The following is a 15,979-nucleotide window of genomic DNA, read 5'->3' on the forward strand; positions in this document are numbered from 1 at the left end:
TGCGGAGCAGAGAAAACGAAACACCTCACCGCACGAGCTGTTTCTTGCCTTAATAACATTGTTAGCAAGACATTTGCTATGGTGGGTGAGAGTATTTTGGACGTGATAAAATCTGAACCGTGGCACCCGTTTACCGCGTAGCCACTCGTTTGTTTCTGCACCCGGCTTTTTCGGAAAAAGCATTTGCATTTCTCCCAACGCGTAATTTTCCAAAAGTCATTCGCAAGACGTTCAGTTCAAAGCGCATACATTTTTATATGTGGCTCACCCGTACCATCACACAAATGTTTTATTTGGCGCGGCTCGAGCAGTGCAACGGGCATTTGGGATCGTTTTCCGGTTTGCCTCACTGCACGCTGCAGGCGCCTGGCCCAGTTTGTCGGCGCCACTTGCACGTTGCTTGTCATTGCTGAACATTCTTCTTGTAGTTTGCGTATTTATCAAGTTTGTGAGAGAGTATTTCTTCTGTCCATTTCCTCATGTGAACAAGCAATAAGTAAACTTTTTTGTATTGAACCACCGCTTCCTATTGTGTGCAAATGAAGCAAGCGGCTCAGCAAAGGTAAAAGAATTGCAAAAAAGAGAACGTTGACCGAATTATTTTTTCCAATCTGGATGAGTCGATTCAGCCTTTCTGGTTCTACGAGAAACTTGGCGGCTTTTCCAGTAAAATGTTTATGATCCACGAGCTTATTACGTCCATCATGCGGAATGCTTAAAAATTAAATATCAAAGCTCTTGCGCTTAGCTAGAGACGGCGTATTGAACGTTTTTGCAGCCAAAGCTGAACCAGAATATAAAGCATTGCTATGAATACCGAAGCGAAAACAGAGCTAAACCACGCGTCCAAATTCGCCGAAGCCGAAATTGGCGGCCTTACCAGCCGCTCAGAGCGCAGGCGGCTCAACCGCAGGGCCCTATGGGAGTGTCCGCTCTTTGCCAATACGTTTCTGTATGACCAGTGGGCGTTTAGCGCCGAGTCCTCACTTTGGCCCGTCCAAGGGTTGTTTGTTACGGTCCTAATGGCGCACGAACCGGCCCAGTCCAGTGCACTCCTTCAGGGCATTTGAACGCATTTTAGTGCGCACAGAATATTTCTTGTCCTTTTAAAGACGTATTTTCAGTTTTTCCTAGACCCATTTTTTAAAGAAGCGTCTAATATTCCCAAAGTTGGAAAATAAGATTGTTTTGCTCCCAGAAAAAGGCTTCTTAACTTTGCGATGCCGCAACTTGCTTTTCCTTTCACAATGTTGCGGGTAAGCGTGCGTATTTTAGAAAAGCCAGAAATAGCAACAGGAACCGGTCTGCAAATGGTAGTTAGATTTTATTCCTGTCGCATAGTCGAGCAGGAATGCATTTCTCACTTACTCATTGATTTCCAGGTAGAGAGTGTGGCTCAGGGTCTACTTTCCTTCGATCTGGAGCCAGGATCTCGGGTAGGCATCCTGTCACCTACTTGCCACCGATATATCGTGTGCCAGTTCGCCGCGGCCAAGGCTGGACTCACTTTGGTAAGATACTAGGGAACGAACCTCCTTACTGCAAAGTGGTGAGGATGTGACTCATCCGCCGTTGTTTGTCCTTACTGGGACAAATTTCGTCACAGCCGATAGTGAGTGCAGTACTCTGCGAGAGTTTTTTTTTGTTTATACAAAGAGCATTGTAATGACTTGTAACACATACAAAACATTCACTGGGATCTCCCATAACATCTAATTGGCTTACAAATGATCCATTTTCCTTGCCGATGGACCTGCATATGCTATATCGAATCTAAATTTTGTGTTTGTATTATACGTATCCATAGTATAGCCTGTAGGATAGGCGACGTTTTCTGTTGCCTTACCCTCCCGTAGCTAGGTTTCATATGCAGCCATTAATGTGAGCATGGAAACTTTCCAGCCCTGTGTGATGGTGTACCTTATGATGTTCGTAATGGTACACCGACCATGTCAATCGAACACGCTCATTCAGTGCATGTGAGCACATTTTAATGCGCATACAATAAGTTTCTTGTCATCGGAATGACGGATCTTGCTTTTTGTTCTAGAAGCAATGTGCACAAAAGTGTGTAAAATCCCCATAGCTGGAAAACTAGAATGTGTTTGCTCACAGAAGAAGGCCATGTCGTTACCAGTACCATGACATTCAGCAAACACCAACTCACCCAAGAAAAAGTTGTTGTGTGTTCAAGGAATTTCATTTGGCAGATAAAAATGGGTTCCTAGCTAAGAAATAGGGTTCCCCCTGATGGCGGCGTTCTTATACAAACTGCACCCATGTAGCGATCAGTGTTGACACTTTCTTCCTTCATCTTCAGCCTGACTTCAGCCTGACTTCAGCCTGACTTCAGCCTGAATATCATCTTCCTTCGACGAAATATTGTCCGCTGTCTCTGAAACACGTGACCACATGCCAAAGCGCGAGCAGCTCTCAACTGCGTATTGCTACACGGCTATGGGGTTCATCCCTAGCAGTGTTGCCTCCGGGCAAAGTATTACTATAAATCGCTTACGTCATAGTAATGCTTCAAAAGCTCTCGGCCTTGTGCGTTGTCAGGGAAAACTGCTGCGGGGGAAGAAAACGAGTCTAGAGGGAAAGACGAAGAAAGCATGTAGGAAAATTGAATTCCCTTACGCTTCTCTAACTAGTTCAGGGCGTTCTGCGCACCGCTGTTCTTTATGCGCATATGCCAGCTCATTCACAAAGAAGCTTTGTTCAGTACAAGTTCACGGCATTCGCTGCGCTCTTCGGAGAGGTAGTGCATGGCACGGGCATATGGCACCTGGCCATTTCTGCACGAGCCGAAACAGGCAATGAAGTTGTGTGCCGATGAAACGAATAAACACTAGATCAAGGGCTGAGTAAGAAAGAGCTGCCATATAAGAGGAGGCAGGAGGAAATAGCTGTGCCAGCATCATAGAACTGTTCCTGTGGTCGGAAAGGAGTGCAGGAAGAGTACGACTGACTTTCCAATGCTTAGCATGCCATCAGTCCTTGGCTCCCCATGTGTGCTCGATTCCCTGCATCTATTTGATTTTGAATAAACTTGTTTGTTTGGGATTGCGAGCTCCGGGAGTCAGCCGTTGTTTCAGTCTTTGTGACACATTCTCCACATGGTGTCAGAACTGGGGTCGCGTCTCCAACACTTCTAAGCTAAAGACGTCAGTGAGACCAACGGCGTCAGCGGCACGTCGGAGACCAACGCTCTCGACAGAGGTGCGATGGTCAGCGAGCAACCTAGCGGCAAATTGCCCGCGCTCGACTTTCCAGCCGCCTACACCGATCGACTACAGAAATCTAGCAAGGTGGAAACATGGCAAAGGCAAACTCGCTAAAATTACTAAGCCACAGTTTCTGGGCTCAGCCCGGCGTCGCAAAACAAAACGGGTACGCTCCCTTCTGCATTGCATGGGCCCTGAAACTCCCCCGTTCCTAGACAGATTCTCGCTGGAGGAACAGACGCACGCCGAAGAGATCCTTTCCTCGCTTGACTGCCCACTTCTTCCAGCTCGCAAATCAGCTATACGAAGGATCACGCCTGCCTAAATGGGTTAACCTGCTTGAATAAAGGATCGACAATTCGGCGATCTATGGCGGCTGGTCAGGTGCTTTAACTGCCCCTCGACCGAGGTGGAAGAAAGCGTCGTACGCGAATGGCTCGTCGTCGGCCTGTGTGGCGCTCGATTCTCGGAGCAGCTGTGTCGTGAAGCTGACCCTCAAGGATGCGTGGACTTAGGTGCGTGGAACCGAAGATGCAAATGACCGTTGTCAAACCTTGGCAGCGAGCATTGCCGGGAGCTTCACCTCGGCAGTGCGAAAGCCAGCAAGGCGCGAAGCCAACTAGACGCCGAAGCCTGCATTCCGCCACCGCTTGGATGCGAGGACGCGCCAGCCGCTGCCTAAATCCGAGCTGCTATGCTAGCTGTCCATGTGCGAGTTAGGTAGCCGCGCCGCGCATTCGTCGGGCTCGAAACAATGTCTGCACTACTGCAAAAAGAAGTCTGCCGCTCGCGGAAGACCAAGCAAGCCAAGTCCTGCACCGTTCAAATACTTGCCGTTGGGACATTCGCCGAGGCAGCTTTCTGACGCAACAACGAACTATAAGCTATGCCTATTTAATATCGGCTCGAGAGTTGAAATGCCCGCGACTCCAAGATACTTCCCTGCGCTGACAGTACAACTCGACAGGGTGGGTACACCACGCACAGGTCCCAGAGGCCGATGACTGTGAGTGCTTGGTTGGTATTCGATACAACGATGATGGCAAGGAGAAATTAGCACTCAGCGCTTCCTTGAAGGAGAGCTGAGTGCCTTGCTGAAGAAGACCTGAAACGTATGGCACCTAAGTTTTAGGTCAGGAATATATGCCTTCCTAGAAGCTAACTACGCCGGAAAACAAACTTCTAAGCCGAGGTCTAACCTTCAACCAGGGAAATCAACCGACACCGGGAATGTCGTGTGTGCTGTCGAAGATGCGATAAGCTTGCTTGAAAAGATGTGCAAAACTAAGGGAAGCAAGATGGTAAAGAACAAAGCGGCAAATATATGAATCAAGAGACTAACTTTTGTTGGGTGAATTACCTCTACTGCCCACAAAAGCAAGTGACACTCGAAGCACAACGACAGCGTCCAGCACAGTCGGTGATCGTTGAAATTTGAACCCGCCGTGGTTGCTCAGTGGCTATGGTGTTGGGCTGCTGAGCACGAGGTCGCGGGATCGAATCCCGGCCACGGCGGCCGCATTTCGATGGGGGCGAAATGCGAAAACACCCGTGTGCTTAGATTTAGGTGCACGTTAAAGAACCCCAGGTGGTCAAAATTTCCGGAGTCCTCCACTACGGCGTGCCTCATAATCAGAAAGTGGTTTTGGCACGTAAAACCCCAAATATTATTATTATTATTGAAATTTGCTCTGCTGGTAAAGCGTGTCGGCTTTTATACGTGGCTCGTTTAAGGTTTCCGTGCAATCTCTGGTGTCTTCGTGTCTTCCAGAAAGTACTATGAAATTCACGTCGCGCATAATATGATTACACAAGGTTTGGCGACAACGGAGAACACGTCATCTTTGGTTATCGCCAAGTCATCGCCATGTACAACCGCTACATACGTACGCATGAAAATTGATAACGCTAGAAACGCAGTATGTTAGAGTTTAGCTAGTCTAATCAACTCGGACGAGATCCTGCGATCCAACCACTACACAACGTCTTACAGCTTATTCATTGAAAAAGTGAAATAAATTTATTTTGCCGTATTTCCCATCACTGAAATAACAGAAATATTAAATAATGGAAACCGTGGATTGACAACACACTTTTAAAGAGAATACGACACTTGGACAAGCACTTCGCCCTATTCATAGAAACTAAACGTATAGAATATTTGAACTAGTATAAGAAGATCAGGAACAAACAACGATCTGACATTAACAGAGAGCGTGCCACATATCATGAGTGAAGATTTAATAATATAAATGACTCAATGCGTGAGGCAAGCATTTCATAAACTGACATCAAAAAATAATTGGAATATTATTGTCGAAATATATGGTACGCCACGTGCAGGAATTGAACTTGCCAAGAAGTTCACGCCGCACATTTCTTAATGATGGACACGCTGAGGGTTTTGCTGCAAAGGACTGTTGCTACAATTTGCTATGTGTTCAGAAGATTTAAGATTCAATATTTTTAGTTCCCACTACAGAAACGAAAGTATAGAAACTGCTACATAAGATAAACAATGGAAGCGCGTGCGGCCACGATGAGATACAGGCTCCACCGTTTAAAACAATCGCTCATCATATTTGTGAACCACTGTCTCATATTGGTAATCTGATAATGTCTACAGGCGTCTCTCCTGATGAAATAAACATTGCTAGGGCGTCTGTAGCTTATAAAAAAGGCGATCCAAACGACTTTAACAACTGTCGGCCCATTTCAATTTGAAGTTTTCGAAGAAGTTATCAACGACAGTTATCAACTTCCGTAATTCGAAGAATACTGTTGAAAGTCGATATGATTCCCAAACTTAAATATCAATAAAAGACGCTTTTTTATTGATTAAGAAAAAAATTATCAATGTGAGTAGAACTTATTTACACTCGGTTTATGTGTAAATTGTGGAAACAGATTTCCTTCCATAAAACGCTATATCTTAACAAAAATTATGGATGTGTGGTACTAGGGGAATTCCGTTCGAATTAATCAATAGCAATATAATAAACCTCTTTCAGTATACTAATATCAAATGCGGTAAATCAGACATACCTAATGTTAAATATGGTGTCCCGCAGGGTTCCATTTTAGGCGCACGTATATATTTGTTGTGTATAACTGACATTATGACCCTACCCTAGACACCATGCGTTTTAATTTACGTTGATCAGAGATGTGCATTTTTTTCTGCTGGAAAACACCTGATCGCGCCAGATAGGGAAGGAAATATACGGTTTGAAGGCCTGGAATTTGGCTACAAATAAATAACATTGAATTAAATGACAAAAATAACGCGATATACGTAATTTTTCATACACGCAACAAGCCCTTTCCAATCCGTTAAGCATTAAATTTCTCAGTCTTACTATATAGCACGTTACTACACACAGTTTTCCCGGCGTGCTGTTTCAAGAAAATCCTAACTGGTCACCTCGCATAAATAACGTTCGATCTGAAATTTAACATTCCATTTTAATCATTTCTATATTCAGACACATACTGTCCGTGTGGCTAAAAAAGGGGTATTACTACACGCTTGTCCACTCCCGTTTCCACAATCCTTTCTTATATGAGAAACTGCAATTAAAACCAGCTTATCTAGCTTGTTTTTACTACACAAAATAATTTTAGCAGTAACTGAAAACCCATCATACCTTATTCAAACCGCGCCACCATTTAAGAAATACCAAATATTAGTTACTAAATATGTCTAAAAAAGTTACCTTTTGTTATTTATAACAAATGAAGACTGAACCAGACTCATTTTTGTTTAGCTACCTCCGTAGGAAACGCAGTTATGAGTTCCGGCACAAAAATATCGGAAGCAGAATAAACGCAGTACTTATGGTAGAAAAAAATTAACCTAAAAATCCTAAACCGTAATCCGGTCGTTATACTTGTGATGGTGCAAAACATGTCTATACACAAATAATAAACAATAAATAAATAATAATAACTATATAACTAAATAATAAATAAGTACAAATAATAAATAAATAAGCAGAATAATATGAGTGTTTTCGTTCCAATGCAAGTGTTCTTTGTTTTATTTTTCGTTGTTAATCTTTCTTTAAGTCGATTCAGTATATGTATATTTTTGCGTGTATTACTTCTGTGGCCTCTTTTCTTGCATTTGTTTAGAATTGCTGCGGGTATGTTGGGAGTGTAGAGAGATTGTATTTACAATATATATTCAAGATGAGTCAGAGTAGTTAAGATGGATGAGCACCAACAACACGCAGCAGCGAGCGTCTGGCGGTCTTCTTCCTCTCTCTTCTTTCATTCTTGCGTAACAAGACCGCCGGGTGCTGAAGCGCCGTCTCGGCGCATGGTAGGCAAAGAATTGTGAGCGAAGTATGGCTTCAGCTGCGAAACGGGCACGACGTCAACAGGCGCCGTACTTCAAGATGCATTAAACTGTAGCGGCGAAATCACGTAAATTACGTCGCAACTTGACGTAGGACTTGATAAGGCCTTATGTAGCGAGAGAGAAGCTTCTGGGGGAGGCCAACCCGACGACATGGTGAGAAAAGGAGCACCCGAGCACCTGGCGCGAACTTAACATCGCGATGGCACTGATCATAACGCTCTTTTTGTATATGCAGCGACGCTAATAAACGAGATCCGGCGACTTGACGTGCCATGTGAGCGCAATCGATGACTTCACAAACGTAATCAGTTGCAACAGGTGGTATAGAAGGGCGGATGGTGTCAAACGGCAATGAGGGTTCGTGACCATACAAAATTTAAAATGATGAATATCTTGTGGTGTCATGCCGGGGCGAGTTACACGCGAACGTCACGTAGGCCAGCGTGGCGTCCCAGTTTCGGTGATCTTTGGAGAAGTAGTTCAACTGCATCTCAGGGATTGTTCGGTTGAGACGTTCCGTAAGACCGTTCGTTTGTGTGTGGTAAGTGGTGGACAGCTTGTGCTCAGTGGCACAGGAGCGGAGGAGGTCGTCGACAGCTCGAGGCAAGAATGAGCGGCCGTGGTCTGTAAGTAACTGTCGAGGTACACCATAGTGGAGAATGACGTCGTGGAGGAGAAAATCGGCGACGTCTGTTGCGCACCTAGTCGGCAACGCGTTTCTTATCACGGAGCGTGTCGCGTAATCAGTAGCGACGGCGATCCACTTATTCCCGCTAGTGGTTGTCGGAAAAGGGCCAAGCAGGTCAAGGCCTACGCGAAAGAACGGTTCAGATGGAACTTCAATTGGATGGAGTCGTCCAACAGGTGGCAACGGAGGTTTGCTCCGGCACTGCCACGATGAACCGACATCTGGCCACCTCGGTTACACGCGAACACTGACCCGAGTCAAAGAGAAACATTACTGGCCAAGGATTACCACCCCTTTGAAACATTACATGCGCACGTGTCTCGATTGCCAACGACGCAAACCACCCCATATGAAACCAGCTGGGCTACTTCAACCAGTCCAAGTGTCCACGATCCCATTTGCCCAAATCGGCATGGACCTTCTCGGACCATTCCTGACTTCCAATACTGGCAATAAATGGGTAATGACACCGATTATCTGAAATGCTATAAGGAAACCAAGGCCATTCCAAGTGGCAGCGCAGTCGAAGCAGCGCGATTATTTATTGAAAACGTGGTTCTGAGGCACAGTGCGCCAAGGGTGAGAATAACGAACAGAAGGATCGCGTTTACGGCTACATTCCTAAAGACAGTGTTTAGCCTCAGCGGCACGGCTCACCGAAAGACCACAGCCTATCACCCGCAAGTGAATGGCCTAACAGAACGCTTGAACAAGACTATGGCCGACATGCTGAGTATGTACGCAGACGTGGAACACAAAATTGGGATGACATTTTATTGCACATCACATTCGCTTACAACACTGCTCAACAGGAAACAACTCGAAAGACCCCATTTAGCCTTCTTCATGGTCGTGAAGTGATGACGATGCTCGCTGCGATGTTGCCACGTGAATGCGATCATACAGGCACAGGCGCGGAAGCTTTCGCTCTACGGGCTGAAGAAGCGAGACAACTTGGCCGCATCAGAATCACCCGAAAACCGGACTACGACGTTCGACGCTACAATCTACGGCACCGATACATCACATGTCAGCCAGGCGACAAAGTGCGGGTTTGGAGTTTCATCAATCGGCGAGCTTTCAGAAAAGGCCCTCAGACGGTACTTTGGTCCGTACAAGATTGTACGGCGCCTCAGCGACCAGATATGTTATCCCTGACAGTCCTGCTTCCTCGAGGGCGAGGCAGCGTCCGTCAGATGCGGTGCACATTGTGCGCACGAAGCCCCACTGTCCGGAATGAAGTGCCGACACCTCGTCAGACACATCTTCCTGCCGCTAGGTGAGCATCGGTACGATGCTCTCTCTGGAGGGAGGCAAAAGCCACAGCCACTATGCGGCACGTAGAGAAAGACGAAGATCTCGCGCATTGCAGGAGAGAGGACGAGGTCACTGCGCAATCATTTTTCAGTTTGCTTGTAATTAAAGTCTTATGCCCTGCTTTATCAGTTCCTGCTGCTTGTGGATCGTGACAAAATATTTTAGCTGCGCGACTGTCGCTTCCAGAGCCGGTGAAGAAGACGGCTCGCGGGCATGTAAAATGGGGCACGCTGGCGCACTCGACACGGGAGGCCGAGGTGTCGGCCGCTACCGAGACCCCGCGGCACCATGGCTGGCCGGCCCAAACAAACTTTGGCCACGGAGGCTACCTCTTCGCGCCGTCTTCCACAAATTTATGACCCGGGCGACCGAGCCCAGCCATGCTAGTGCCGACTGTGCCAAGGCCTGACTGGCGTGGAATCACGTGGTCCGACAGACGTCCCATATAAGTATGGTGCCCAGGGATTTTACATGGAAATGCCGGACATCTTGTTCATTCAGTTGAACAGCCACTTCTGCATCAACACGGTTCTAGGCTCTGGCTGACTTCCAGGATCCGGTTGCTAACCCCGGCATCCACTTCTGCATCAACACGGTTCTAGGCTCTGGCCGACTTCCAGGATCCGGTTGCTAACCCCAGCATCCACTTCTACGCGGACTTGCGGGCAGCTGTCCTTGCTCACTACGTCACCTAGAGCGCTCAGCCACCTACAGTTGGCGCTACGTCACAGCAGGCTTCGCCATCTGCACTATCGCGACATTCCTGGTGTTGTCGTCCTACATTGCCGGCGTCTACCCTTGCCCAGCGCTAGCACGCACTGACCCTCCTGCCCAGCTCAAAGGCCTCCGTGCGACGATAACTTACGAGCAATTCACTGGGCCAAACTTAACAGCTTTCGGCTATTATACGGCCCGCCACTCCAGTTCCTTGGACGTTCTTTCACGCTGTTCGCATTACATCTGGAGACAGCTCACTCATTACTGATTCTACGGCTCTCCCACTGGCTCCATTAGGGCAAATCATGATTTCGCATCACGACATCACTGTGGCTGTGGCTGACTCACAACCTGCGCGGCCAGTGCTGCATGCCTCGTAGATCTCTCTCAGACTGCGTGAACCCGACACTACCAACGACGTCTTCAACGAACAAGAAAATCCGCCTTGTGTCGAGACTTGGTGTTCCTACCGTCTGTACATTTTACCTGGATACCTTAACGGACGCTAATCCGTTAAACGCAATCGCGCTTCGCACTAGGAAGGGGGAGATGGCTTGTAAAAACGCGACTATCCCCTCCAGAGCGGGCGAAGAAGACGGCTCACGTGCATGTAGCATCAGAATAGGACACGCCAGCGCGCTACACCTGGGCGGCCGTGGTGTACGCCACTCCCGAAATCGCGCGACGCCATGGCTGACCGGACACGGCGGTCACCTCTTAGCGCGCCACCCTCACTATTATTGCATAATTTCTGTACGGTGTAGTGCACAAACGTAAACTGCGTATCTATGCATAAAGTTTGGACGTGTGCAGTACATCAAGAAAATATTTGTTTGAGAATGTACTTTCCGGCGCAGGAATTAAGCACGATTTTCCGCATTGAACTACTTCTGTAAAATGTTTTCGCCGCTTCATTAAAGTTTCCCGTCACATTGATTCCAGTAATAGAGCTTGATCTGCGTAAGCTTTATGAACGCAGTTTGTCACATTTCTCAGCGGACACGGTAATCAACATAGAATTGCCCGTCGTACTGATGTTCTCCTTAAATCTGCACGTACGGAAGTACTGGGAATTACGTTTTCACATATGTACATGATTGAGTTGCTTGAGATTTCAAGACAAGAATGTGGGTGCTTTTTTGCTGCATGTTGTATGATTTAACTTGTACTTCCTTTCCCAAATTACATTATTAGCACAGCTGTAACGCCTTTGTTTAAAGCAGACATGGAAGAAATCCGTGTAAAGAAATAGTACTGTTTCTTCTAAATATTCAATGACAAAACCTATTATAAGACGAAGACTGAAGGAAACATAAATAACAGGACCAGGGATTACCAATATCCTATACTTTATTCGTGAAGTTCTTCTTTTTTAAGAATAAAAAGAAAATAAACCTAGAAAAAGTATGGACGAATACGTAATCTTTATATGAAATGTAGAAATAATAGAGCAAAGAGAAATAAAAGTGAACAGAAAGAAAACTTGCTTTCAGCTCAAAGTTTTCATTGTTGAATATCTTTCGCCTACACAAAACATGTTACCATGCCTCCCATAAAGTAATCATAGCTTACGTGAAACCAGACCAATCTGGGAATTCGGGTAAAATAGGAGAAATAACAAGATGCACTCCACTGGAAAGATTTTTTCAACATCGCTATCAGTAAGAGCGATCGGTGGGACCTCACGAAACTAAACTTCACTCACACAAGTGTCATGCCACAAACAAATTTGCATGGGGTGAATCGTCTTGGTGGAAGCCATCGCTAATAATCATGTTATACCAAATGCTGCTCTAGCGCATATTAATGTTCATTCAATAGCTTTCTGGCTAAAAGATGTCAGTAAATCTAACCAAGTATGCACTTCCTTAATAGGAGATTTTATCCACCAATATAATGAAAAAAGTCGCAGTTTCACCAGAAAGGCGAAGCATCGATTCCTATAGCTAAATAGTGGGCAACTATAGGAAGTAAGGTTAGTAGTTTTAGCGGCCGTATGCACTTTAAACATAGGTGCATTAACTAAATTAACAAGGATGTTGTCACGTGCCAACAAGTAAAAATAAATGTGACTCGATGACCACGGCCCGTTTCTGGCTAGAAAACTAGCGCCACCGAATGGGCTATTACGAAGTTTTTCCATCCACCGACGACCAAGGAAACCCGCCGTCAAAACGCTGGAACGAGGAAACGCGGCGGCAGCCAGCGGTCTCACCAAAGAGGGAACGCCGAGCACCAACAGCACGAAAAATGCTACTAGCCGCCGCCGCACCGAGATTCAGCCCCCAACGCAGATCGTTCTCAATATGCGTTGCAAAATTGAAGGAAAAACCAGTCACAAAACACAAAGGACAAGAAGAGAGCTTCACACCACAACGAGTGGACTATCAACTGAGCTTTATTAGAAACAGCGTAGTCACAGCAAGGCCAGCCGAGCATACGCAACAACAACATCACTAAGCACAGAGCAGAGCGTGATTAGTGATGCTGTTGCTGCGCATGCCCTGCTGGCCTTGCTGGGGCTACGATGTTTCGAATAAAGCTCAGTTGATAGACCACTCGTTGTGGTGTGAACATTTCTTCTTGTCCTTTGTGTTTTGTGACTACTTTTTCCTTTAACTATGTACCAACTGGGCCCGGATTTCAACCGTTATGCGTCGCAAACATAACTTACAGCGCGTACATAGACAGGGACCAAAAGAACGACGAGGACCAACGCTCACTGCCAAATGATTTTTATTTTAAGTAACACGCATATATACCAAGCCACCGAGGCAAAAGCACCCCCTCCAAAGCACGAAGCTAGCATGAGTACGCATTCAAAATTAAACAAACCACAACCGCCTCCTTAGGATAAACGAGTGCGCATGTGCGACGTCAGAAAAGGAAGTTCTTTATCTGTTAATGCAATTGACAGCTTACTAACCGTGTCAGCTTCAGCGATCGTTGCTGCTTCAATGGAAAGTATAGCGTTTTCACTAGGATGCCTAGTTAAGATTTTTACGAGGTCACACATATCAGCTTTACGGAATAAACAGTTTGGCGCAACGAAGCCACGATTAGACGATAATATTTCGGGCATACTGAGATCTTTCTACACATTCCAGTGCAAACAAAATGCATCAGAACCATAACAATAGAGTTACAGTTTTTCTTATACTTTTCACATTTGTGTTCTAGGTTCCTATAAACGACAGGTGCCACGCCCATGAACTAGAGTCGGCGTTGAAAAGGGTGAGTGAATATTTATGTCTGCCACCATTGCCTTAGCGAGATCGAGTGAAGGGGACAGGCGAAGAGAAGGGAGCGACACAGGAACAACACGAGCGAGTCATTGCAACATGCGTGTCGAGATTTCATTATATAGTGCTTGAGTGGGTAGTATACCATTTCTAACGTCAGGATTTCGTCATTTTGCGATTTGATTATAGACAAATAAAGCAAATTAAAGAAAACATATTGCCCCTTAGTGAAATGAAATAGCTCATAAGCCGGGATGCTGACAACCTTGCCAGTGTCAATAAATATACGTGCTCTGAGTCATGTCTGCTCTTTGCTGTAAGCGGCATGGACAGGTAAATATTATGTGCACACTCGGCACGCTCGCGTATCTAAAATGGGCGCTGAAACGCTCCTCGAAAGGCTGCAAAGTGCTCGCTTCAAACTTTTAGTGAGGCATGCGCTAGAACACGTCGGGATAGACAGGTCTCTCCACTACGAATACGAGAAAGCTAAGCTGTAATTTTGTCAGATAAAGATCATACACGGTTCATCCATACCTTTATGGCAAATGGCTTTTCCCTCGATCACGGGTTCACAATTACTCGCTCGAGCAGCTGCTCCATAGGCACACGTGTGGTTGCATCTGCATGTTGCATACGATTGTGAGTGACGGCATCCGGGCGCGAGCCCCTAATTTTCGTGCCAATTTCCCGTGTAACTCGTCGTGCATGTTTACCTTATAACGTACTACTAATGTTAACTTCTGTCTTAAATAATATTTTTTCCTTTGAAAGTTGAAATCTGTAATACTGCTGGCATTTAATTGGGAAAATATTATCTGATCAAGTCACGAAGGAAGTAACAAAAAATAGCTTTCGCTGAAGTTATTCAATTCTTACCGAGTGTTAAAGTGTGCATGCACTGCAACGTTATCTTTGCATAGCGGTAGCGTGCAGAATTTGTTATCAGCAGGAGGTTAGCCTCAGTACTTGCACTGTTTCGCGAAATGCAGTTGCGATAATGGTTCGACTGGCTGAATCTATGAAGTTGCTCGGTAGTAATAATGCTCAGCTATGTTGTAATACCTCGAAATATGCACTATTACCTAAATAATTTATTGTCAAAAGCATAAGACTACTTTTTGGAGTGTGGCGCAGAAGTATGCTTGACATTCCTCCAAAAAGATGAAATTATCTGTGAATAATTCTTATAAATGTTTGACCTGTGCTTTGATTTTTTTAACAAACCTGGCGAGCACGAGCTTCACTTCTTGACGTTTCAATAAATTTTTCTAGCTTCCGTAACATCGGGTAAGGGGAAAGCCTTTTATTGTGTTAAACGTATCAGCCAATGTCGCAATGAAAATAATTTGATGGTTGTGATGTTATAACGATACTGTTCAAATTTTCTTTCTCTAGCTTAGTCAGTGGACGCAATAGCACTTTGTCTGCGTTTTCAGCCCCTGCTAACTCTGTAGGTGACCGCTGGTGGTGAGTGGTGGTTGAAACTTGCGTAAGGATGAAATTGATTGGAATAAATTCTATACCGGCCCATATCTTCTTCCGTGTCTATTTATTATTATTCGGCCTCCTGCTTTTAACATCATCGAGAAAGACGACCACATTGCCAGTAATGCATATCTGTATTTCCTCTTTTCTCAACGTGAGCGGCTTGAGTAGGGTTGGATGTTCCAGATTTTAGTGAACATTGAAACTGCACATCGCTATTCCACGCAGTTGGATGACTCAGGACGTTGATGCAAGTATGAAAGTTGCAATGCCGTTTGCATTGACTGACGTACATTTCAATGAGTTCCACATTTGCTCGCTTCCCCCAGACTTCGTGCAGTGTGCTTCTCGTTGGCCGAGGTTTCAAGAAGAACGACTACGCGCAGTGGGCTCGGGACCTGGTTCGGAACAACCGAGCGCCGCTTTCCTTAGAGAGGTGAGAAAATACCTGCGTAGATTTTTGATGGCACGTGTAGATTATTCATCCTTTTTCGCGTTACCACAATTTTAAGAGCAGTTAAATTTGTCACTCGGCACAAGGTGCCGCCTGCATGTATCAGGACATCCATGATTGTTGTCACAAATTCTTTATGTTGTCAATGTTGGCGCCGATCGTTGTGTAATGAGATTCTATGCGCGATGCGATTTCAGTTGTAGATTCTGGAATGTACGTGAGTGCAAGCAATTGCCCTGGAATCTTCGTGTCTCAGTAAGCAGACGACGCGTTTGACGCACAGATCAGATTTCAATGATCGAGGCGTGTGCTCGTCTCCATCGCTCTCATCAAATGCAAATTGTTTTACAGCGAAGTTGTTAAAGGCTACTTTCCTCACTATCGTGTCCACGTGGAAGAAAGAAATCCTTAATATAGTGTAATTCCGGGCTGACCCGCAGTGGAGGTGAAGCAGGCGTTAAATGCATCCCATACGTCAGCCGATAC

General features: G+C 45.7%; 1 protein-coding gene across 2 annotated transcripts in view; it reads left to right on the top strand.

The window, feature by feature from the left end:
- Positions 1-15,979, top strand: part of LOC142584685 (medium-chain acyl-CoA ligase ACSF2, mitochondrial-like) — a 390,428-nt gene that overhangs the window by 31,194 nt on the left and 343,255 nt on the right. Inside the window, exons 2-4 of one of the 2 annotated variants that reach the window (XM_075694872.1) lie at positions 1,383-1,511; positions 13,490-13,543; positions 15,369-15,475. In XM_075694872.1, the coding sequence (XP_075550987.1) occupies positions 1,383-1,511; positions 13,490-13,543; positions 15,369-15,475 (290 nt within the window). The remainder of the gene's footprint in view (positions 1-1,382; positions 1,512-13,489; positions 13,544-15,368; positions 15,476-15,979) is intronic. The other variant, XM_075694874.1, reaches the window with a different exon arrangement.

This window comes from Dermacentor variabilis, chromosome 6 (genome assembly GCF_050947875.1).
Source record: "Dermacentor variabilis isolate Ectoservices chromosome 6, ASM5094787v1, whole genome shotgun sequence".
Lineage (NCBI taxonomy): Eukaryota > Metazoa > Arthropoda > Arachnida > Ixodida > Ixodidae > Dermacentor > Dermacentor variabilis.